Below are 25,406 nucleotides of genomic sequence, written 5' to 3'. Positions count from 1 at the left end.
ACATTGAAAGACATTGAGTATCTATTGAGTTTATAGAGTTGCATTTCGTTGAAAAACTCTCTCGATAGACAGCTGGATATATTGAAAAATTTGTAAATAGCAACTCACAACTGGTAACATTTGCATAACTCAATTCTTCACTTAACCAATTCACAGCGGCCAGTGACGAGTCGGGCGACCATCATCATCAACAGAGTAAAGCAATGCTAATGGGAACTAAAACAGGCTTATGATGATGATGGCCCAGCAAAACGGCGACCAAATCGCCAACAGCATTCGCAATCGGAGCAAACTGAATCGCAGCGAGACCTTTAAGTTGCAGAGCCTCAGTTGGATGCCGAGAGTGGGACGGGTGGAGCGACAGCGACAGCGACAGCGACAGCAACAATTAGAGACCATTAGCCAGAGGCAGGCAAATCAATCCATATTCAGACAGAAGCTGGCGCATTTCCAATTTGCGAGCGCGGGCGTCGGCTTCGGCGTGGGCGTGGCCAAGGGAGGCGGACAATTGCAGCTGTTGCTGTTGCTATTGATTTGCAATTGCATTGGTAAGTGGAAAATGCAGTAAGTTTTCATGTGTTGAAGCGTTGCGCAAAATGTTCAGCTTAATTAATAATCAATTATCGATAATTATTGTTATCGAGCTATCGAATAATATCACACAACGTTTATCGCATTATCTGTAACTATCATTCATCATTCACGTCTAACGAATGATTTATTAATAATTGTATTCATTTGTTTGTTATCGATATTTGTAAGCGCATTAACTTTCGATAACAAGACGTTTTGCTTTGCTTTTGCGTCATGTTAACTATATTCTTTACGATATACTATCGATAACAATGTCCAGGACAACGGAAATCGATATCGCTTGCTTGGATATTCGTTAGATTTTTGTTTCGATAACTGTTTTACTGTAAATTTTAGTTTAGACTGTGCAAGTTCTGAATTGAATATATCTAAATATATAAATTAAAAATTCGTTAATTGTTCAATCAATGTTTTTCTCTTCATGGCAATTAACCATTGAAATGAAGATATTTCCGTTTCAAACAAAATCTCCTCAGTGGGCGCCTTCGAGCCGGACTTTGTAATCCCATTGGAAAATGTGACCGTTGCCCAGGGCCGGGACGCGACATTTACGTGCGTGGTCAACAATTTGGGCGGTCATCGGGTGAGTGGTGACGGTGCGTCAGTTCCAGCCAAGGTATGTATCGGTTTTGAAAACGCAGCGTTTTAATTGATTATAAAAATCGTCTATCGTTTATCGTTTCATTTCTCAATACGTTTCGGTTAACGTTTTTTCGTTTCGATTCGCACCAGTTTCACAGTTGAAAGTGCACAAGTTTTCAGTATTTTCATTTTGAAATCAGATAATAAATAAAATGATCGAAAAAATACTGCACAACAATCACAATTATTATGTAAACTTTTAAGCGCACCTACCTACTATATATTATATAAGTAAATATATCATACTATATATTATAAATATATATATAATAATAGCACTCTGCATATTTAAAGCACCAAATGCACTACAAACGAATCAAAAAACAAAATCCTACAATAATAATAATAATAATAAAAAAAACAACCCATTATTTAAAATAAAAATACCAAAAAATATATATATATATATACATACAATAAAGAAAGTAAATACTAAAAAATACCATAAATACCAATTGGTTGAATGGAATATACAACAACAAAAATACCTGTACATATGCATAGCTTTATATTGTTTTTATCATCGTATTATTATTAGACCTCGCCTTTAATTTATAGCACGCAAAACGGCAGCGGCGAAAGAGAAGGCAATACATCGCGAGAGAGAGATAGCTAGCTGTATATATCTACATATATATTTGCGCATATTTATTAAAGTATTGCATAAAGTACACGAGGACTGATCCAAGAGGAATATTCGCAATTGTTGTCAAGAGCAATAAACAATTGCACGAAAATAAAATAAAAAAACAAAAAAAAAAGCAGACATTAAAATAAATAAAATGACGTAAAAAATTATACTAAATAAAGAAGCCGCAGAGCAACAATGCAAACGAGTTAAATAAAGGAAAAAATAACACAAAACGCAGCGCAGAAATAAGAAGAGCACGCGGTGAACTGACCTGCTAAAAAATTAGGTTTATTCGAAAAAATATACGATTTATCCTTGTAATCTGTGAATCGACAAGATTATGACACAATAGCGCAAAAAATATGGCAGTAAATGAAGCTCTACGCACTAAAGCTAGATGGATATATGTCTCCCTGTTTAAGGACTTCGAGTGTTTAACTATTTTTAAGCATAGGTCTATTTCTATCGGTATCGATATGAGGGTCTGAAGCTAGATGGGTATATCAGTTCCTATTGAATGACAATTACTATCGATATTGTTAGCAATTTGTATTTAAAAAATCGACGCTTTACCCTTATAATAATACAGCACTAAATGAAGTACTGCGAAGCTAGATGGTTGGTAGACTTCCAGCTGAGGGCCAATTTCTATCGATATCGATATGAAATTTTCATAGAAAAGAAACCCATTTATCCTTGTAATTTGACTTCGTGTTAATGGACTTTGTGTTTTTTATTTTTTTTTAAGCATTAACACATGTTTATCGCTATAGATATCGATAGAGAAAATTAATTGAAAAAACAGACTAGAGGCCAAGCCATGAACAAAGACCCAAACTTCGTGAAAATCGGTTGATATTTGACCAAGTTATTGGTGTGAGAAATTTCGACCTATGTCTATATAGGATATTTGAGGGTACTATTTTCAGAAGAATTTTGATCAAGAATAATGTTTTCAGATTTAGATGCCAAATTGATCGAGAGACCAAACAATGACCAAAAAAACAAACTTTATGAAAATCGGATGATATTCTATCTATATTTAAGCGTAAAGCATTTTCTATCGATATTAATATCAATATGGATAACATGTGTTATTGAAAACAAAAAATATTCCCTATTCTTTCAATAATATTGCATTAAATGAAGTGCTACGAAATTAGATGAATATATCATATCGTGATGAAAGACTTGGAGTATTCTTACTACTTTTAGGCGTAAAGCAATTGATTACATACAAATTTTCCCACCTTAGGGAAAGGTTGGAGAAGTGAACAGAAGCAAAATAATTGCTCTTCTCCATTTTATTTTCGTTTGTTTTTCAATAGTTAATTGTAGAAATTGGACAGAAAACAATGCCTTATTTGAAATTTGAATTTGAAACAAATAAATATCTAGTGTTGGAAATCACGTGAGGTGTCAATATTATTTTGTTTTAGCCTTGAGCAGAAACTGTGAATGCGCCCAGAGCCAATAGTTTTAAGGGATTCTATAAAATCGCCTTTAAATGTAAATTAAATTTGATGTAGTCGGAGTTTTTGTAAATTTTTTTTTTACTGTGCTTCATTCTTGTTTTATGCCTTTCACACAATGAAATGCATTTTGTTTGCACATCGCCAACAATATCTGAATCGACGTATGTGTGTGTGTGTGTCTGAGTGTGTGTGTGTGTGTGTGTGTGTCTGAGTGTGTGCCTCGACGTAGTCGTGTGTGTTTTTGCATTGTGCAAGGCACGTCAAAGAGTGTTAATCAACGAAATGGCATCATAAATAAAAATGCCATTTCATATAAATCCTGTGATGCTTCAATCAAACAAAAACAACACAACAATTAGAGAGAGAGAACAAGTGGGAGATGGGTGGAAGAGCGGCTGGGAGAGGAGCCAACGGAATCGATACTCAATTTCATTTTATTAAAACAATAAATAAATAAATAAATAAAATATTGTCAACATAATAAAATAAATTGCATTCGCTTGGAGCACACAAGATAAAAAACAAAAAAAACAACAAAACAAAACTCGAACCAACTGCAACAATAAAATAAGCAAGTGCTAAATTTGAAACGAATATGAAATGCCCTAAGCCAAAGTTGAATAAAAGAAATTGAAAATTGAAATCTAAAGAAAATGCAAATAAAATGCATTTGATACATTTTTTTTGTGCGTTTGGTAAGTTTATTAAAATTTGCCTGAAAATGGAGCCCAACTCCCAACTTCGTGCCCAGACTTTCATTAAATATCAAATTCAATCAAATTTATCAACAAGTTGGCAGCACCTAAAACATGAAAAGTCAGGCAAAAGCTGTGTCACAAAATTGATTTAGTCAATACAATATAAAGCTAAGGAGCTTTGACACAAGTTGCAAAAGCTGATAACAGAAAGAGTCAAACAAATCATTTATTTTGGGATAAATCAAATTAGTTGGCATCACCAAAACACAATTAAGCAAAAATTATTAAGATTGCGCTTAAACTATAAGATTCTTTGCAACAAAGCTTTTAGAATGACTTCCAAGCGTTTCTTTCCCCAAATCGAGCTTTGAGGTTGGCTGGTTTTAAACGAGTTGGCAGCACAAAAAACTTTAAAAGCATGAAAATTGGCTACACTTCTGCTTGACACAAAACGTTTTAAGCTTGATTAAAGTCGAATTTTGTTAGCAAGCAGTTAATATCAGGTATGGAGAATCCTTGGATTAAGTTCAACTTGAGCTTAACTCAAAAGCTAGACAATTTTCTGCAGATACTTCCATAAATTGAAAAGAAAGTGCTGAGAAATACTAGTTTGAAGGCATTTCAGCTTTATTTTGTTTACAGCTTCACGCAAAAAGCTTCAAGACATTTCAAATACTTTTTTCAGCTTTAAGTTTTGCAAGCTGGAAGAAACAAAGTTAAGGTAATGCAAAGAAAATGAGAGTAAGATAATATTTACTTCAGTTAGGCCTAAAGTTTAGCTTAAAATAATAAAAAAGAAGCCTAGTCTTAAGATTAGAAAACAAAGCAGACAATTTCTTAAGCATACTTTTTGAATATGAAAGCCCATTTTTGAGAGCATCCCAATAGGATGTAAAGGGAAAAGGCTCAACAGGGATTATCATATGACACTCAAAACCCAGATATGTCTATATATGCAACATATATATGCATGTCTGATTGTTATATCTTTTGCAGCGCGCATGAGATTTATGTTATGCACAGCGAAAGGTTGTCTTCGCGCTTGTTAAAGAGCAACAATGACAACAACGAATTCAACGAATTCAACGAATTCAACAACAAGCATCGAGTACAACAAACAGCGAGTACAACAAACAACAACGGCAGCGAGTGCTCGCAAACAACGAGTACGACAAAAGAGTCGCATAATCGTCGCATTGTTTTCAGCCGCGTTTCGTTTATTTTTATTGTTTTTATCTTAATTTAATCTCCATTTGGTTTTTTTTTTTTTTTTTGTATTTATTTTAATATGTATCTCTTTTCATTTCACATTATTTTTTTGGTGTTTTTTTTAATCGAGTACGAGAAACAGAAATTTGAATAAAAATAAATTCAAGCGCACCGAGTTGAAACCGAAACAAACTTTGCACCATTTTCATATATACATATGTATGTATGTGATTGTTCGCTTTGTACATATGTTTGTAGTAGTCCTATGTATGTGTAGTCCTGTAATGCTTTAGTCCTTTTAGCGCCGTAGTCCTGTATTTAGTGCTACTGTATCCTGACTTTATGACATTTGCTCGCTGTATTTGCATTAACACAGAACAATTTCTTTTTTCTGCACTTTTTTTTCCTTTTCTTTTTTTGGGTATTTTTTAGTCACAATCGGAATCGGAATCGGGATCGAAATCGGCATATCGAAATCCCTTGTTTTCGACTGGGTGGCAACTTCATGCCCTTTGCCCCCGGCATTACTCAATAAATTTGCTTTATTGAGTAAATAAATAAAGTGACAGACCGGCAAACAGACAGCCGTCCCCTCATCCATGTCCCACTCAATTCCCTGTCCTTCCATGAATCGCTATTTATTGGCTTATAGCATTTTTCGACGCCACTATTGACCCGGCCCAAACAGTGGTAGGCGTGGCAGTTGGCCGTAGTCGCAGCTGCATTTGCATTCAGTTTGTTTGCCTGTTAACTCGAGCATCCTCGTTGCCCTCTCAGCTCCGGCAGACGTCATCAGAAATCTACCCATAACAGAGATTTTTCAGTAGCTCAAAAAGCAAATCAAATGCAGATGAGCGTGTTTTTTTCTTTATAGCCCTCCTTTACCTCAATTGGGTCTTGAAGTTGACGTAAAGCTTATTTTAATACAATTTTAGCTTATATTACCTTAATCCGAATCCAGTCTTAAATTTTCGCTACACGTATTTTCTTTTATTTAAATTTAATCTAAACTAAATTATGTCTTAGCTTAATTTAGCTTAATTTAGCTTAATGGAAGAAACCTTACAAATTTAAATTCTTACAATTTGTTTTGTATTAATATCTAAAAAGAATAATTGAAGAAATGTTCTTTAACTTGATTATGTTTGCTTTAACATACTTTTTCAACATTTAAATCAATTAAAAGGGAAAAAAAGCTTTATTATATAACTAAAATTCTTAAACCTTTAAAACCTTGTCATGTTTTTCAAATAGCATGAAAGTAGTTCTTCCAGAAAATTAGTGCTAAGCAGAGAGTCAAAAGATCTGACAGTTATCTGCCTGGCAACACGCTTTTCCATACTTTTCTTCCAAAGTGTTGCAAAAGAAACCTTTTGTTTTGTGGAGATAGAAAAGCGACAAATAGGCGATAGGGTCATGTATATGAAATACTTCCCAGATAACCATAGATATACCTTACTTTATAGATACACGCAACACGCAAAATGTTGTTGCACAGTTTCACATATTTTCTTTTAGAAGATAACAAAGCGAAAATGCCAGATATACATGATAATAGCTAGATAATTTCAGGTCACAAAAAATATACTTAATTTAAAAAAATAGAAGAATAATCTTTAAGAAACCAGAAAAGTCTGATCCAGTTAGCTCAATTGTATTCATAAATTTTATTTGAGTGTATCCAATATTCCCAGTTACTGACAATTCACAACCACTGTGCTTGAAACAGCTGCACAAAGCGAACAAAAAAAAAAAAAAAAAATAGAGAAAAACTTTAATTATAACAGAAATGTAAACGAAGCGTTAAATTTGCTATCTCTGTTATACTCGCAATGTTTGCATTTGAGGCTTTTGACTTTGTGATATTTGCTGCCAAGCATTAGCGTCGGCAGCGACGCCGGCAGAGGCTAGAAACCGTTTGGGCTGCAGCAGCTTAAAGCTTTTAACTAAACTCAAAGAGATAGACAGACGAGCGCACAGTGAGATTTGCACACATGCACACACACACACACACATACACAGTCTCTCAGCCTCTTTTGGATTAAGAGAGCATGCTTGTTGTGTGTGTGTGTGTGTGTGTGTGTGGAGTAAACAGAACCAGTTGCTGTTATTAAGCATTACGTTAATGAAAACTGTCCAGCGACTGATAGAATGTGACGCCCCCCAAGGTAGGCAACATTTTTTGTATTTGCTTGTGTATTCCCATTGAATATGCATGAAATGGGGCGTATTGCAATTATGCACATGTATGTAACAGGCAGAAGAGAGGGAATATATATGTTGAACATATATGCTTAATTAATATTCTGGAGATGTTTCTTTTTCTTTAACATTTTCTACCTTCAATAAATGTAGCTTTTGTAGGGTCAAGCTAACCAATTTTGGTCTATAGAATATTCTATAATAGCTATGTCGCTCGCGCCCCTTCAAAGAAAGTTTGATTACAGTACAGGGCAGCTTCTAGTCGGGTATTTTTCATTATTATGATTTTTTTTATTTAATGTGAGTGTGTACATAAGGCGTGTGCCTTGGTTAGTTGTCTTTTGCATGCTTTAGCCTGTAGCAACTGCACCTTAAGCCCTCATTATCCTCCGCTTCCCAGCCCCACATATATATAATTACATACCAAAAAATATACATACATATATACTTTATACTTTCGATGGATTTTCTTCAGTTTCGTTTGCTAAGGAACATGATATATAAAAATACAAAGAAATATCTGATTTAAGAAATGAAAAGCGGCCACAAATGTTAACTAATTGCTGTATGTTATCTCTTCTTCTTCAAAATACACACACAAACACACAAACACACAACCGCACACGCACACAACAATCTAATACAATGGCCAACCACAAAACCCAATTCCACTAATTGCACTTGAAATATCCGTACCCCGATTTCATATCCTTGGCCAAAACGAACAACTTGCAAAAACTTGCGGCATCAACGAACAACAACAACGAACAACAACAACAACGAACAACTGTGAAAATGGCGTCAAATTGCGCTGACATCTGACGACAACACCAAACGCCTGGCGCCTGCAACCGGGTTTTGGTTCTTGGGTTTGGGTTTTGTGTCTCTGGCAACTGGCAACTGGCAACTGGCAACTTTTTCGCCATTGTCAACGACACCGACACCAAACGACAACTTTTGTATCGTTGACACAAAAAAAAAACCGCCCTCTATCCACCCGGCTGACCACAACTACCCCGACATACCCACAATTCCCCACTCAACGCCAACTGATGCCGCCGCAACGAAACTTTCAACTAAATTCTAATATATCCGCAAATCGATTTCAACGAACTATCGAAAACACAACAAAAAAAAACCAAACTAACTGAACGGAAATTGCTGAATGCGACGTTGATGACGCTGCCCGTTGACCAATAACTGTAACAACAACAACGACAACAACAACGACAACAACAAACAACTTGCCTCCAATTTAACGTTTTCACGTTTGACAATGACAATGCGGCAAATCGGAATGGTTGGCATTAACTATATGACACGATGATGATGATGACTCCCTGATAATAACTGCCTGACAATGACTCCCTGATGATGATCATGATGTTCATGACGATGGACAACAACCCACAACCCAATCGAATACAACAACAACAACATTTGCAACCCAAATGAACAACATTATTTGAAATCATAAAAAAATTGCATCTTAATGCAATCTGCAAACGGTCAAATGAAACGATGGAAATGAATCGTCATAACTGCTACGACGGAATTGAAACAAATAAACATTTACGGCAAACAACAACTGTAAACAATAATAAAAATTGCAAATTGCCAAATGGAACAATGGAAATGAAACGCTATCGCACTGAAACGACGTTAATAAAACTGTGTGAAACAACAACAACTGTCAATCGAAACGGAATACACAACTGAAACGGTGGAAATGAAACACAATACAACATATGAACATAAAATGCATTTACCCACAACAATTACAACAAATGAACATGTATGAAATGAAACAATGGAATCGAATCACATTTACATAAACTAAAACCACACTTCCATTTAAAATGCTCAAAAATAACCAATTAAATTGATTGAAATGCAATTTGCAAACTGTCAAATGAAACAATGAAAACGAAACACTGAAACCAACGAAATGAAACGCCAAATTGAATGCAACCAACATCTGTCATAAACCACAACAACAACGACATCAGGTCGCTTGGATTAAGGCCGATGCAAAAGCAATTCTGGCCATACACGAGCACGTGATAACGAACAATGATCGATTATCGGTGACGCACAACGATTACAACACTTGGACCCTGAACATACGCGGCGTTAAGATGGAGGATGCCGGCAAATACATGTGCCAGGTCAATACAGATCCCATGAAAATGCAAGTAAGTATGCAAAAGTAATCATAATACAATCAATTGTTGTTATCGATAACACTGCGCGTTTTGAACTTTGCCAGTGGTGGATATGAAATAGAAAAGCCAGAGCTGAATTTTTGTCATAATTGACTCACAAAATGCTTAGCAATAAGTATTCCCTGTTGTCGATAACAGTTTAGTAATGCGTTTTGTCAGTAAAAGGTGAAAAGTGGATACAGCCAGAGCTGCATTCTTCATAAGGTGACACTGATAATGCTGCTTTTTCTTAATAGTGTGAGGCTTAAGCTCAGAGATAAGCATGTTCTGTTAACGATAACAATCGGAAATCGAAGCATGTACGTATATGTCGGATGGCAAAATTTTTTTAAGATTATCAAATATGTTAATTCTTTCTTTTTATAAATAGCTCACATTATGCCTATATGTCAAGCGGCTGCTGTTATCGATAACAGCATCGAACAACATTAAAATGTCAAAAACGTGAATGTTTGAATTGCATAACGTATCACAAATTATTTCGTAGTATTTAAACTTATTGAATTCTCATGTTCCACATGTGTTTTCAGCGATTTAATGTTATCGATAACATTTGAGTACTGAAAGACAAAGTAAAGTAAATGAGCCATTAAAAGATAAATATAAATTAAAGTAAAAAAATAATAACAATCAAATACAATATTTGCCAAGCACAACGATAATTCGTTGTTATAGCTTGCAAAACCCATTAATAAATTTCTCCTTTTTACACAACTAACTATTGTGGTCGAAATATTGAACTTTGAGCTAAGGTTGAGTCAAGCAAATCGATAACTCGATAATTGCAATCAAATTGTTCGTCAGAAGCAAACATTTACAAATTTCTGTGAAACTCCATTATTAAACTATGCACTTGCTAGGCATAACGAGACTTTAATTAACTTGCAGTACGATGAAATATGGAAACCCTTGCTGATATTTGGTTCCTTTTTTTTTTGTACTCCAAAGCTGTCTGCCTCAGTGCTATCAAATTGCTTTGAACGCTTGCAAATGTGCTCAGAATATGCAAAAGAAAATTTGTACACGAAAAAAAAACAAAAAATTGAGCTCAAAACAAGATGTCGAGTGTGCACGACTAAGAAATTTATTTACCTCAGCTTCAATCAAAGTTCCGATTGAAATTTGAGATATGCTTAAAGAACATTTGTTTCAAAATCGATTTTAATCGAAATTATGAATATTTCTGAAGTTAGCGAGATACAAAAATAAATAAATTTAAGTATCTAGTTAGACAAATAGAAAGGCGGATATGTTTAGACTGACACACTTCAGAGTCCTGATAAAGAACACATGCCTTTGCATAACAGTAATATACCCTTTGCCAATCATATTCAATGGGTGAACAAAAAGACGAAACGGAATGAAATGAAATGGAATTACTTTGGGCCTGCACTTGTCATATGCTTTTGACGGCATTTGGCAGCACTGGCGTTTGATTGCTGTGTGTGTGCGTGCGTCTGTGTGTGTATGTGTGCAAGTGGTTAGGGTAAAGGGAGTTTGCTGGCATTTAAACGCGCTATTTAAACAATGAAACGCTTAAATGATAAAAATAAATAACAAACAATCACATCGCGTTGCCAGACTTCTGTAGTCCGTCCATTGAATGCACCTCGATATGTGCAGCACGCTTGCGTTCTCAATTTCATTTCGTTCCGTTACATACGGTTTCATTTCGCTGCGCAGCGGCCCCTGGCGGCAGCGTCTGGTAATAAAATCAGGCTAACCAAGCGAATTGAGTGAAAGGCAAATATGAGACAAATAAAAAGCAAACAGGCCGCACGCAGGCAGCCGAAATCTCGACATAGACAATTCGCGACTGCCTTTTAAGCCTTTTTCGCCGTTTTGTTTGCTTTCTTTTTTCCACGTCTTTCTCTTTAATTTCTCGCTCTCTGCTCGTTTGGGGCTTTTTCGGGACGTTGACTTTATTTTATGACGTAACTGTCAACAGCAGAAACAGCCACGACAACAACAATATCAGCGCCAAAAATACCTTACATATAATAAAAAGCAAATGCCACAGGCAAGTACACTAAACGTCACACAAGCGAATTGTATGTATGTATTTATGTGTGTATGTAAGATTAGCTTTAATTGAATGCAAATTTTCAGAGGCAGCTTAATACTGCGCTCAAATTAAACGCGACTCAATAAGGGTTAATAAATAAAAGACTCAAGACTCAACTTATAACTCGATAAACTTAACACTGCGATTATATTTTACCAATGCACGGACACGCCGGCGAAGAATGGCTTCATCACGGCAGACAAGCGAGAACGAAAGAAATGTGCATACATACATACATACTTATATACGTGCATATGTAGCCGTGACAGCGGCTTGAGCCGAAAGCAGCATAGGAATATGAAAAAATGCTAAACAAAAATACATATGTACATATGTATGTACGTATATGTAAGTCTTTTGCCAGCTTACGAACATGCAGGCAAGGCAAGGCTTGATCAAGGCAGATAAGCGAGTGCGAGAGCAATATACATACATATCTACAAACATACATACATGTAGATGTATAAGATAACTGTAACCACTGTTACGCAGCGCTTGAGCCGAAGGCAGCATAAGAAAATGAAGAAATTCAAAAACGAAAATACAACAAAATAATTTATGTACATGGTACATACATACATACATATGTTTTATGCGAGTTTTTGCCAACTAACTCCCGCAAAAGAGACCAATATGAATACAATATCCAATAATATCCAATTATTACGTGAGCTTTTTGCAATATACATATGTATGTATGTACATACACACCCCCTGCATAGCTTTATTTCTATTTAGACGTATGTTTATAAGACTTACCTAGCTCTGCGACGTCAGAACATAGCAGCGCGATCATTCACATATTAACACACACACACATACACACGCGACATACCGCTAGTCCGCTAAATACTTATCGAAAGGAACGCAGTTTAAGGAAAACAACCAAACCTGCTTGCTCTCAAGCAATTACTAAAACCTAATGCCAGCTTTCACCAACCGCGCGCCCGCCGGCAGAGCTGCGCTTTAGGACGATTATGGGGAAAGAGAGAGGAGCAATGCGTAGACAATAATTACTTACCAAATCTCTTAAGTGCAAGCGTGATGCAAACTCCCGCTCTCACGTTTTGTCATTTGCTTTGCTATTTCTCTTTTCTTTTTTGTATTTTCATTTCCTTTTCCTACGACGAAGATCATTTAGCAAGAGTCAATTAAGCTTGGCTCGGATCTGTTAATGAGCGAGAGAGAGAGAGATATATAACATAGTATTTGCACAGTAGAACAAAGCTGCTGAAACGGCAATAAAAAGGAAGTTGCTTATAAGAAATACATATATGTATGTACATAAGGTCTTTTTTTTTTTAAATTGCATAAAAACCATTAAAAGCAAAAATTAAATATTAAAATAAGATTTATTGCTACATGTAGAGGGAAAATGTCATTAAAATGTAGATTGAAAACAAGCCAAGACCAAAAAAGATTAGTTCATGACATAGCTTAAGATTCAGAAATTGGCAAAATAAATACTTAAATACCAATTAATGTTCATTCCATTCTTAAAGACAGCCACACTGGAGGTTGTCATACCGCCGGACATAATAAACGAGGAGACCTCCGGGGACATGATGGTGCCCGAGGGCGGATCCGCGAAGCTGGTTTGTCGCGCCCGCGGCCATCCCAAGCCGAAGATCACCTGGCGGCGCGAGGACGGACGCGAGATTATCGCACGCAATGGCGTGCATCAGAAAACCAAAGGTGAGTCGAACAGGGTGGCAACCCTCCGACATCAAACTGTGTGACCGCATGTCAAACTCTGGAAAATTCTGCTCCATTTTCTCGCACGCAGCCATCTTAGTGGAGGGCGAAATGCTGACGCTGTCGAAAGTCACGCGATCGGAAATGGGCGCCTACATGTGCATCGCCTCCAACGGGGTGCCCCCCACTGTCAGCAAACGCATGAAGCTACAGGTGCACTGTGAGTATGCCACACTAGGTTTTCCAAGCTAGCCGCACTTTTATATACACTGTACCAAGACTGCAAATTTGAAATACATTTACTTATGCATCATATACACAAGAAGTTTATTTCTTCTATCGATAGTATTAATTGATTAATATCAATGAATATCGATTTGTATATCATGTAGATTTTGTAGATACATAAGTATATTTCGATAGTACAAATCGATAAATGACACTGTATATCGATTTGTGGATCTTGTAGATTTCAAGAGTTTAATACGGAAAATTAAGTATGTACCAAGGGTTTCGTTGAAATTATATTGTCTTAAACCATATTTTTTATCGATATCTAGTACTAGCGATAAATATCGAATTGAAATTAGAGTTTTTCGATAGTACAAATCGATAAATGACACTGAATATCGATTTGTGGATCTTGTAGATTTCAAGAGTTTAATACGGAAAATTAAGTATGTACCAAGGGTTTCGTTGAAATTATATTGTCGTAAACCATATTTTTTTGCGATAGCTAGTCCTATCGATAAATATCGATCTCAAAAAAGGATTTTTCTTGAACATTTTGAAGAGCTCAAGACTTATTTGGCTTACGATTTACGTTTTTGATGACCCACAAAATTTTCAGTGTGCACACACAATCTAATGCCGTTGTTAAACACTGAAAATTTGAGGACGATCTGTTAATAAGCACAAAAGTTATTTAAGAATATGAATTTCCCATGCCATGGAGCTCAGGAAAGAAGATGCACAACCTTTGCACAAAAAATATACATAAATTTAAATATTCAATTTATATCGAAGCTGCGGACTAGAGGGCATTTGCTAGTCGGTCAGTGTTAGATGTTACGAAAGTCTTCTTCTTTATGTGCTGCTATTGATAAATGACTTTTCGGGTGGCTGCTAACAAATGCTTTGATTTATAACCCCAACGCCAGGCGCTACAATAATAATCATAATGTCTCACACATAGTCGGATGTGCGTGCAAGTCCTTCCACCAGCTGCGACACCCTACCGCACCCTACCCACAACCTGATACACCCTACTTCAGGCAGCGGCAACCGCAGCATAACGCAATAACGCGAACTGCAAGTGTTTCCGTTTCGATTTCCGCCGCCTTCCGAGCCAAACTTTCCAAATGCATTAGGACAGCGGCTAGCCGTATGGTTCTCTGCACGCTTGTCGAGCCGTCGAGAGAATGGCGGAGGGGAAGAGGGAGGGAGGTAGGGAGGTAGGTGGACTATCCAGACTCGAGTCTAGACGGGCGGCACTTGGCGCAAACGTCACGTTTCTGTTGTAAAAGTTGAGCAGCTTTTGGCTGTTTGGCTTTAAGCCCCGTGTATCATGTGACGCGGCAATTGTGAATGGGGCAGCACCACCACCCCCCCCCCCCCCCTTCCACACCCACTACCACTCCCGCACAACAGCCCTGCAGCAGCGCCCTTTGGAGCCGTGCGTGCCAGCGGCTGCTGCAGCGCATTAAACTTAATGAAATTTTTCTGCAAAGGGGCAAAAGGCAACAAACAAAAAATGTTAAAGACGAAGAAGTACCGTGTGGATGTTGGGACAGGTTAAATTGAATATATATGTGTGTGTGTGTGGGTGGGTAGGAGGGAGGGGGGTGGCATGTTGCTGTGCTTGTCTCGTAGGTAAAAGATTCTATCTGCAAATTATATTGACACGGCCAAAATGTTCGCACCTCAATGGGCGGCAGCTGCTCTGTGCGCGCGTGTGTGTGTGTGTGTGTGTGTGTGACACACTCTGTGCCCTACTCAAATGTGCCCCTTTGCCGCCGCAGCCAGCGCCCCGCTCCGCCCCGCCCCGCTCCCTAGCTACTGTCAACGCGGCTCTGCCAAAGCGTCTGTCGCCGCCGCAAAAATTAATTTCCATTTCTACCGTTTTTTTTTTTTCTTTTCTCATTTGCTTATTTTTTTTCATTTCATTTTTTCTTATCTGCTCCAGTTTTTTGCAATTTTTTTTTTTGATTTCATTTCATTTTCATCTCTTCTTCTCTGTGTCTATCAGTCATTCGCTGCCTGTTTCCAGTCGCTCCCCGCTCCCCGCACCACGCACCCCGCTCCCCGCTTGCTTCTTTATTGCTTTTGGCTTTGCGAGTGCGTCTCAATTTCAATTTAAAAACTCCATATGGTCGTACACAGCCCACCCCCCGCCCTCCCCCACTCCACGCTCCTTTTGCAGTACAACCTTCTCTTGTACCACAACCTCACCCGCTGCACAAAAACTCCCCCTTCCATGCACCACACTGCTGTCTTCTCTGATTTCTTTTGCTCTTTGACGTTGTTTTCTTTTTTTGCTCTTCTGCTCACGTCTTGTTGTCTTAACCTGACAGCAACAGCCTCCCCTTTGGCCGCCTGCCCCCCCTTTTGGGCCCGTCCTTCGCGCATTTACCGCTTGATTTCTTAAGCGCTTTGCTTGATTGATTTTAATCAGAAAATTAAGTGGATCCTTGGCTTTTAAATTTCTCCAGTACAAATAAAAGGCAGACAGGCTGTCAGCAGGGGCTAAGCGCAAAGTGAGAGAGCGAAAGAGAAATAAAAAGAGAGCGTGGAAGTGAGGGCATTCATTAAAACAACACTTTGCATTTACCCAGAGACACTTTAAAAGCTATCACATTTTCTCTTTTCAAAGGGTTTTTTTCCTGGATGCCTTTAAAAAAGTTAAGGAAAATGTGGCCCGAGTGAGAAAATTCTAGGTCAAAGTATACCAGGAAAATGGGTTTTAGGGCAACATATTTGCTAAAACTTAGACATAAATGCACTTAATTGGGTAATGGACGTAAAATAAGGTCTTAGATATTAGATCTATAAAGCTTCTATTCAAAAATAATTACTTTTGGAAAATTGCCATAAGATACTAAATTTTCTAAATTTATAAACTGCCTCATTATCATTATCATTGTCATTGTCATTGTCATTGTCATTGTCATTGTCATTGTCATTGTCATTGTCATTGTCATTGTCATTGTCATTGTCATTGTCATTGTCATTGTCATTGTCATTGTCATTGTCATTGTCATTGTCATTGTCATTGTCATTGTCATTGTCATTGTCATTGTCATTGTCATTGTCATTGTCATTGTCATTGTCATTGTCATTGTCATTGTCATTGTCATTGTCATTGTCATTGTCATTGTCATTGTCATTGTCATTGTCATTGTCATTGTCATTGTCATTGTCATTGTCATTGTCATTGTCATTGTCATTGTCATTGTCATTGTCATTGTCATTGTCATTGTCATTGTCATTGTCATTGTCATTGTCATTGTCATTGTCATTGTCATTGTCATTGTCATTGTCATTATCATTATCATTATCATTATCATTATCATTATCATTATCATTATCATTATCATTATCATTATCATTATCATTATCATTATCATTATCATTATCATTATCATTATCATTATCACTATCATTGTCATTGTCATTGTCATTATCATCATCATTATAATTCCAAACTATCAGACTTTGTGGTCCCCTCTTAAGCTGTCCGACGATCTTAATAAAAGCTCTATATGATTTCTATCTATTTATTATTAATTTGTTTATGCTCAATTCTATATGGAATAATCATCAAAATATTATATAAAAAATAAGTTTCATACAAGCACTTCCTAGTTTTATTCATGTTATTCTTAAGTTTTCTCTGTTTTGGTTTTTCACCTGATCGCATTTCAAGTCGCCGTTAGATCAAATAAACACGAAGATCAAATAGACGAACAGCTGTGCTATTGGACTCAACTTGGACGCGGTCTGTACAGGTCGCTTGGGTAAACACACACGAGAATGTGAGCGAGAGGGAGAGAGATTGAGAAAGCAGGGCGGAAAGAGAGATAGAGGGTTGATGACGCAATTGTTTTTGCCATTGAAGAGCAAAAAGCGTACAGCTAAGCATACAGCACATGACGTAGAGCCTAGGCGTAAGACTCCAAAGCATTTGGCTATAAAACCCCAAAGAACTGGGCTAAAGACAAGTCAGTTTCCAACTGCGAGTCAGAGAGAATGCGCACCTACATCCTTGTCACATTGTTCGCTGTGGTGGCTGTGGCCGCAGCACAGGGCCCAGGCGGTGGACGCGGCGGTCCAGGTGGTGGACGCGGCGGTCCAGGTGGTCCCGGTGGTCGCGGCGGTCCCGGTGGTGCTCGTGGCCCGGGTGGTCCCGGTGGCCGCGGTCCAGGTGGTCCTGGCGGTCCTGGAGGTCCTGGTGGTCGCGGTCCCGGCGGTCCTGGAGGCCCTGGTGGTCGCGGTCCCGGCGGTCCAGGTGGTCCAGGTGGTCCTGGTGGTCCAGGTGGTCCTGGTGGTCGCGGTCCTGGCGGTCCAGGCGGTCCAGGCGGACACAAGCGCACCACCACCACCGAGAGCAGCACATCCACTGGCAGTGATAGCACCACTGTGGCTAGCACCACTCTGGCCAGCACCACCGAGGCGAGCACCACTGTTGCTAGCACCACTCTGGCCAGCACCACCGAGGCGAGCACCACTGTGGCCAGCACCACCGAGGCGAGCACCACCGAGGCGAGCACCACTGTGGCCAGCACCACGGAGGCTAGCACTACTGTGGCCAGTACCACCGAGGCGAGCACCACCGAAGCCAGCACCACAGTCGCCAGCACCGCAGCTGACAGCACCACCGAGAACCCAGGCACCGGTTAGGCTGCTTCTTCTTCATCTGTGACACTTTTGAAAATGTATTTGAATAAAAGCATAAAACTTCTTATGTAAAAACCTTACTGGTTTTATTTATCTCTATCTAAAACTCAAACCTTTACCCTTCTAGAGGGTATTTTAATTGTTCCGACCCGACAAAGCATATAGTAAAATGCGCGGCATCAACAGCCGAGTTGACCGTCTACATCAAATAGATAAATCTTTACATTGACTGCACGGGAAGATACCCTGTTTTATATGCTCAATATAGGTATGTTGGAATCAATGGTTTCCACCCATGTTAGTCATGAGGTGAGAAACTTGAAGCCAAAAAATTAAATTTCGTTCATTAAATCTTTAAATCCAAGAGCGATGGATTTTGCGAAAAACGTATCAAATACATTTTTACCAAAGATCTCTGAAATTGATTTGGCAGCCAAAGCAAAAAAGTTGCTAATATTCTGCCAGCTTTCCACAGTCGCAGGTGGAACTTCCAAAATCGCCGAAACATGCTTTCAATGAGTTTTTATGTTGAGTTTGAAGCTTGTCGAACGAAACTTAAAGTTTCGGCCTTATAACTTTATACCTTCATTTGTCATCCAAGAGGCGCGGATTTTGTGATAAATGTGAAACATGAATTTGAACAAAGATCTTTAAAAATTAGTTTTCGCGAATTTTTTACACTTGCAGGTGGAATTTCCCAAAACCCCGTCTTAGCGTGCACTTCCATCACATAAAGGAACTACAGCAAAAATTTCAGTTACCTAGCATTTACGGTGTTAGCTGTGCGTTGATCATCAATCTGTCGCTCAATCAGTCCATCAGATAGTCAGTCAGTCAGTCAGTCAGTCAGTCAGTCAGTCAGTCTGCCAGTCAGTCAACCATACAGTCAATCAATCAATCAATCAGTCAGTCAGCCAGTTTGTTAGTCAGTCAGTCAGTCAATCAATCAGTCCATTAGATAGTCCGTCAGTCGGTCAGTCAGTCAGTCAATCAATCAACCAATCAGTCAGTCAATCAATCAATCAGTCAGCCAGTCTGCCAGTCAGTCAGTCAGTCAATTATACAGTCAATCCTTCAATCAATCAGTCAGTCAGTCAGTCTGCCAGTCAGTCAGTCAGTCAATCAATCAGTCAATCAGTCAGTCAGTAAATTAGTTAGTCAGTCAGTCAATCAATCAGTCAATCAGCTAGTCAGGACAAACAGTTTTATATATAGATTTACATATTTAACTAGATCAAAGAAGCCTCCAACTGCACAAAACTAGTATACCCATTTTAAATGGGCTCAGGTTATAAAAATTACACATACGCCGCGTATGGCGCTTTGTAATTGCTGTTGTTGCTGCGGCTGCGGCTGCTGTGGCAGCTGCCGTTACAGCTGCAAGACTCTATTAGAACAAATTGCATTTTCAATAAGTGGTAGGCAATGCAACAACAACAACAACAACAACAACAAGAAACAATAACAATAACGAAACACAACATGAAGAAGAAGAAGAAGAACAACAACACCGAAAAAGAAGCTAAGAGATTGGAGCACAGATTACAGCACGAGTCGATGCTAACAGCACATGACATATGCTACATTATTTGGAGAGCCACACACACAAATGGACACACACACACGCAAACATGTAGGGCATGCACAAATCCAATAAATTGACCAATAATGAACGGTTGAACGCAAACATTGCTAGGAGCCAGCGGGAGCTGACAGTTGGGGCGGGGCGGAGAGGGGTCATGCGATGGCGGACAGCTGGCAAAAAGAAGAAAAAAATAAAAATAAATAAATAAAAGAAAACACAAAAACATGAAAAACCAAAGTTGAAAAGCCAAAAACAATGATGGTCAGTGGCAAAGCCCAAGACAGACCCAAAAACAACAGAAAAAGAAAAGAGAAAAAAATAGTTTAACAAAAAAAAGAAAAAGACAAAAGCAAAAACCTCAAACTGACACGAAAGGGAACACAAAAGCAAGTAAAACGCCAAAAAACATGCCAGAGTTACGCCAGAGCAGCAGCAGCTCAGCAGAATGCGCAAATACCCTACCTAGGCGTACGTAACAGAATGCTAACAGATGGTTAACAGTATGTTCAACAATCGGAACATTTCACTTGAATTGGATTGCTTGAGGCAATCTAACAGCATATTAACAGTGTGCCAACAGAATGCTGACAGTATGTTAGTAAAAGGCAGCTTAAGCAAGGCATGTCGCTTTAACATGGGCGTAACAGAATGCTAACAGAGTGTTAACAGTATGTTCAACATTCGTAACAGTTCATTTGTTCAACGGACTCTTTAAAGTATGTTGTCGACATATGCTTAACATGACACAATATGCCTAAAATTAAATATGTATATTGACTTGCCTTCGCTGTAAGCTGCGTAACATAATTGTAGCATAATTTTAATATTATGTTCTCTTAATACAGCCTTACTTATTTACTTATTTTAAAAATAAACATTCATTTTCGTTTGTCCTCCCTAACAGAATGCTAGAGAACTGTCAACAGTATGTTGTCTTAAAATCACATAATTTTTTATTAATATTTTTTTAATACATTTTCGTTTACCTTCACAATGTAACAGCATGCTAACAGTTTGTTGTCTAAAGGTATCTTAACTTGGTCTGCCTAGTTGAAACAACTGGTCACCCTGCAGACAGTGTTGGTTAACCAGCGCAAATCAAGTTCAAATAAATAATATTTGAAGAAAACGGATAACTTTTACTTTTTCCAGCTGTAAATATGCGTGAAGTTTAGGCTCAAGCTAACAAAACCCACTGAAGTAACGTAGCTAATATGCTCGCTGAAACTAAATGCAAAGGGTATAACCAAAGAGAAACTGCGAATGTTGGTGTGGACTAACTTCTGGATGCTCGATGGGATTGTGTGTGTGTGTGTGGGGGGCGCTACTAACAGCAAAATAATTCATTTTCAATTAAAATCGTATCAGTTGCCGTTGCTGGCATTAGCAAATAACGGCATTTCAGGGTTATCACAGCATCAAAAGCGCTTTCGAACCAGTGCGCTGGTTCGCAAGCTAATTGCCCGCGAGAGGGACAGGAGTCGGTTATCTGTTGCAGCTAGTTGGCAGCTTGATGATTATGTTGACCAACTTGTTTAACCACTTACTCACATTGCCCACTCTCCCCTCTCTCACTCTCCCTTTCTCACTCTCTCTCTCTCTCTCTCTCTCTCTCTCTCTCTCTCTCTATCTGTCTGTTCACAGTTCATCCGCTGGTGCAAGTGCCAAATCAATTGGTTGGCGCTCCGGTTCTAACGGATGTCACATTAATTTGCAACGTGGAGGCATCACCAAAGGCCATCAATTACTGGCAGCGCGAGAATGGTAAGTCTCCTGGCTTAGCCTTATTGGTTTATTGCCGTTTTTTCTTAGTGTATTTTCACTTTTTTGTGTGTTGAAAACTCGCCACGTAGCATACCCTGTACTCGTGCAAAATGGTTTGAAGAAAAGGTTGACAGCTCTGTCGAACCTTTTCACTTTGTCTGCATAGCAAAACATATGAATACTTTTTGATTTATCGTTATATTATCGATACAATTCGATATGTAAACATTTGGTATCGATATACAACTCATTTAGTATCGATATATCAACAAATAATTAATGATTTGCGTGTTTCACGTAAGCCTTTTTATAGAAGTTAAACCTAGCATTTTTATAGCGTTGATAAATCGATTAATTTTTGCAATTCATATCAAACGCTTATCGATAATAATATCTATAACATTGTTATATATGTATTCTCACTTATTCTTTTTGGTAAATCTTGTGACTAGTGTAATTTATTGCATCGATAAATCGATAAACTGTAGCAAAGCACTTTTTATCGATATACCAATAAACCGATATACCTACTCCTTGTCCGTCAGCTTTACTAGTCCATTACAGATTCAGACCGCTTATAAATCAAAGCGAAGACGAGAGGTTATTCCTTAAGCTTTCTATCATCTATCGTACAATTTATCGATATATATATCGTTCAGTTTATTTTGTTAGCATTTATTTCAATATCCGACACAGAATGGTAAAATACGATATACATCTAAACGATATTCGAATCGAATAAGTTTGTAAATAGCATTTGCTTTTATCAAATCACTTCTCGATATGTCGATATTTTCTTGCGATGTATCGATTATCGATTTGTCGAAGCTTTAATCAAAGTTCTTGATTCCAAATCTGAAACTGAGCACAGGTATGTTTGAGTCGTGCTCGTCTAGCTCAGCTTTCATTTCTACTATTTCAAATGCCTTTTTTTGTGCATTTTCCATTTTTTGGTCGTTGGTCTTAAGTGCGACGAGTGCGAAAGAGACTAAGAGAAAGTGAGAGAGGAAGCGAAAGAGGAAGATAGAAGGAGCTGAAGCTTTATAAACCCTTCAATGCCGCAATTTGTCTTTATTTGGTTCGTGTTCGATGCTCAAATATTTTCTTGCTGCCTGGCAACTTCTGGAGCCTGGCACCTCGAACCTGGGAAGCTGGTTCGCCGTGTTTTTTTTAACTCTTCTATTTTCCTTTTTTTTTGTTCTTTGGCTTTCGGGGCGCTTGTCAAGTGCATTTGACGTATATTGCAAACGTGACAGCATGGCACGAGCTGCCATCATTCAGGCAGAGGTCTGCAGGCATCGCAAATGTCATCATCAAAATGGACTTTTCGCTTCAGTTTCTACGGCTTCTTCTCCTCGCACTTATACGCTTTTCGCTTGCCACATTCCAATTTACATCTGCTTCTCTTTTCGATTGTTTTTTTTTTCGCAGGTGAAATGATTATTGCCGGTGATCGGTATGCCCTCACCGAGAAGGAGAACAACATGTACGCCATCGAGATGATTCTGCATATCCGGCGATTGCAGTCGACCGATTTTGGCGGCTACAAATGCATCTCGAAGAACAGCATTGGGGATACCGAGGGCACCATACGATTATATGGTAAGTTGACAGCAATAAAATATGAACTAGTTCCGTGTTCAAATGAACTTAGCCTAGCTTAGCCAGCCTTATTGGCATCAATAGCTTTTTTATGTACGCTATTTAATCAACTTTAACTATAACTGGAATTGGTGAACTAGTTCTTTTTATGAATTTGAATGTTATATGTTTCCTTGTCATTTTCATTTTTGAGTTGATAAGCCAAAACAACAGTTGACATTTTGAGTTAGAGCTGTGAACTAGTTCTTTGGGTTTTTATTAAAGTGAACCAGCATTGTTTGAAATATAATACTTGTTTTGTTTAATTATTCAGTTCTTCGTACGGAATGGTTCATTTTTTCAGTTTAAGCTGTGAGCTAGTTCTTTAAGTTTTTTTAATATGCATATGCTAAAATATATTATTTATTTATTTAATTGTTAATTGTTAATTTTTCATTTAAAGCTGTGAATGTTGATGGAACCAGCAACTTTTTACTCTTTATATCATGTTTACTTAACACGAACTTGACACTGACTCATTTGAACAAGTTCATTTCTAGTTTATACTTAAGTAATACTCTTTTAATTTATTTTTACCCCCAGAAATGGAACGTCCTGGCAAAAAAACGCAACGCGAGGAGGATCTTAATGAAGTGACGGTAAGCCAAGCAGATAATACACACACCCCACACACAACCCACACACAACCCACGAACAACCCACAGCACACCACAGCACACCCCACACACAGACAGAGGCAAACACATTTTATTAAATATTATTTCTATGGAAAATGCATTTGCTTTGAAAACTTGCCACAGAAGAACGAGGTGGTGCTGAAGGAGAACCGCCACGAGGATGGGTCGCGCAATCAGAATGGTCGCCTGTACAAGGACCGCAGCCAGGAGGCGGACATGGGCGGCGGAGCAGCCGCAGTCGGTGGCTGGTCAAGAACAATGCAGCTAATAAAGGCATTTCTATTAGCACTATTTGTATTATTAACAAGCAAATTGTTCTGCCAAACAAAGGGCAACACCCACACGGACTGGGGCCATGAAATGGAACAGGAACAGGAACAGGAACAGGCATGGGCAACTGAATTTTGGGATAGAGTCGAAAGATCAATGACAAGGACAACTGGCGCCGGAACAATGGGCCGGTGCCAGGGCAACAGCCGTTACAAAGGCCGTTTAATGTTATAGCTTAATTAAATTGTAATTATAAGAATGCATAAAAACAACAACAACAACAAATAGGCGCCAACAACCACACACACACACAGACATGGCCAAAAAGAACAACAGCTATGCCACGCCCCAAAAGATCTCCCAATCCTCCCTCTCCAACACACAAATAGGCGAACAATAGTTTCCGAGAGTTTTGGCGAGGTTTTTTTCTTTTGATTCAATTCAATATGAAAAAAGTACACGTATTGCATAAGTAGTTAAGATTAAATGGAAATTGAAAAAAAAACGCGTTTAAATGTTACCTCGTTAGTGGAAAAAAGAAAAACAAAGCAAAGAAAAACTTAAGTAAGATATGTCAAAGTTTATATGTTAATCTATTTGGTTCCAACAGGCTTTAGCTACTTCAAGTATTATATTAACGAGAAAGAATAACAAGCTTCGGTTCGCCGAAGATGCAATACCCTTGCGGACAGATCAGCGGGAAATATAGGCCACATTATACTCTGAGTGTTATATGTTATAGTTGTCCGATATTGATATTGATATAGATTTTATGTCTATATGTGTAACAAAATTCGCTAGTTTTGTTTTTTAAGATAAGTTGAGCAAATCTCAGGACAAGGGAGCATTAACCAACACTAGATCTCGGAACTTGGGAGCATTCATCAACACTAGGAGTTATATGTCTTTGCATTGCCCAACACTAGGTCTATGTGTTGCTTAATGCTCCCTGGTTCCGATTTGCTCAACTTATCTTAAAAAGCAAAACTAGCAAATTTGGTTTGAATAAGAATCCAATTTTCGACGAAAAGTAAAAATATTTAGAAAATATTCTGATCAAAATATAAAATTTTTCAATTGCTTTATTTCAATCCGATTTGAGGAATAGTTTGAAAAACGTTTAAATTAATATGTAGAGAATATTTTGAGAAAACAAAAACTTGTTCATAAGAAATA

The 25,406-nt window shown here is 38.1% G+C and overlaps 1 protein-coding gene across 1 annotated transcript; it reads left to right on the top strand.

Annotated features, from left to right (window-relative positions):
• Positions 1-232: 232 nt before the first annotated feature.
• DIP-beta (Dpr-interacting protein beta) lies at positions 233-25,105 on the top strand. Its single transcript, XM_064682757.1, has 9 exons — positions 233-548; positions 1,041-1,210; positions 9,461-9,646; positions 13,244-13,436; positions 13,528-13,656; positions 21,562-21,681; positions 23,113-23,283; positions 23,866-23,921; positions 24,084-25,105. Exons 1-9 carry the CDS (start codon positions 233-235, stop codon positions 24,462-24,464), a joined length of 1,722 nt encoding a protein of 573 aa, XP_064538827.1. The 3' UTR covers positions 24,465-25,105.
• Positions 25,106-25,406: the final 301 nt, after the last annotated feature.

This window comes from Drosophila montana, unplaced genomic scaffold (assembly GCF_035044405.1).
Source record: "Drosophila montana isolate Dmon_TW-CO22-7 unplaced genomic scaffold, ASM3504440v1 contig_2496_1, whole genome shotgun sequence".
In the NCBI taxonomy this organism is placed as follows: Eukaryota; Metazoa; Arthropoda; class Insecta; order Diptera; family Drosophilidae; genus Drosophila; species Drosophila montana.
This window is presented reverse-complemented; position numbering and strand designations above follow the sequence as displayed.

Bases quoted from the DNA above. Each gene is read 5' to 3' on its own strand.
- DIP-beta (XM_064682757.1), top strand. From the start codon at position 233: ATGATGATGGCCCAGCAAAACGGCGACCAAATCGCCAACAGCATTCGC. The intron at 1,211-9,460 runs GTATGTATCGGT...CAACGACATCAG, and splicing joins GTGCGTCAGTTCCAGCCAAG to GTCGCTTGGATTAAGGCCGA. The intron at 13,657-21,561 runs GTGAGTATGCCA...GTCTGTTCACAG, and splicing joins CATGAAGCTACAGGTGCACT to TTCATCCGCTGGTGCAAGTG.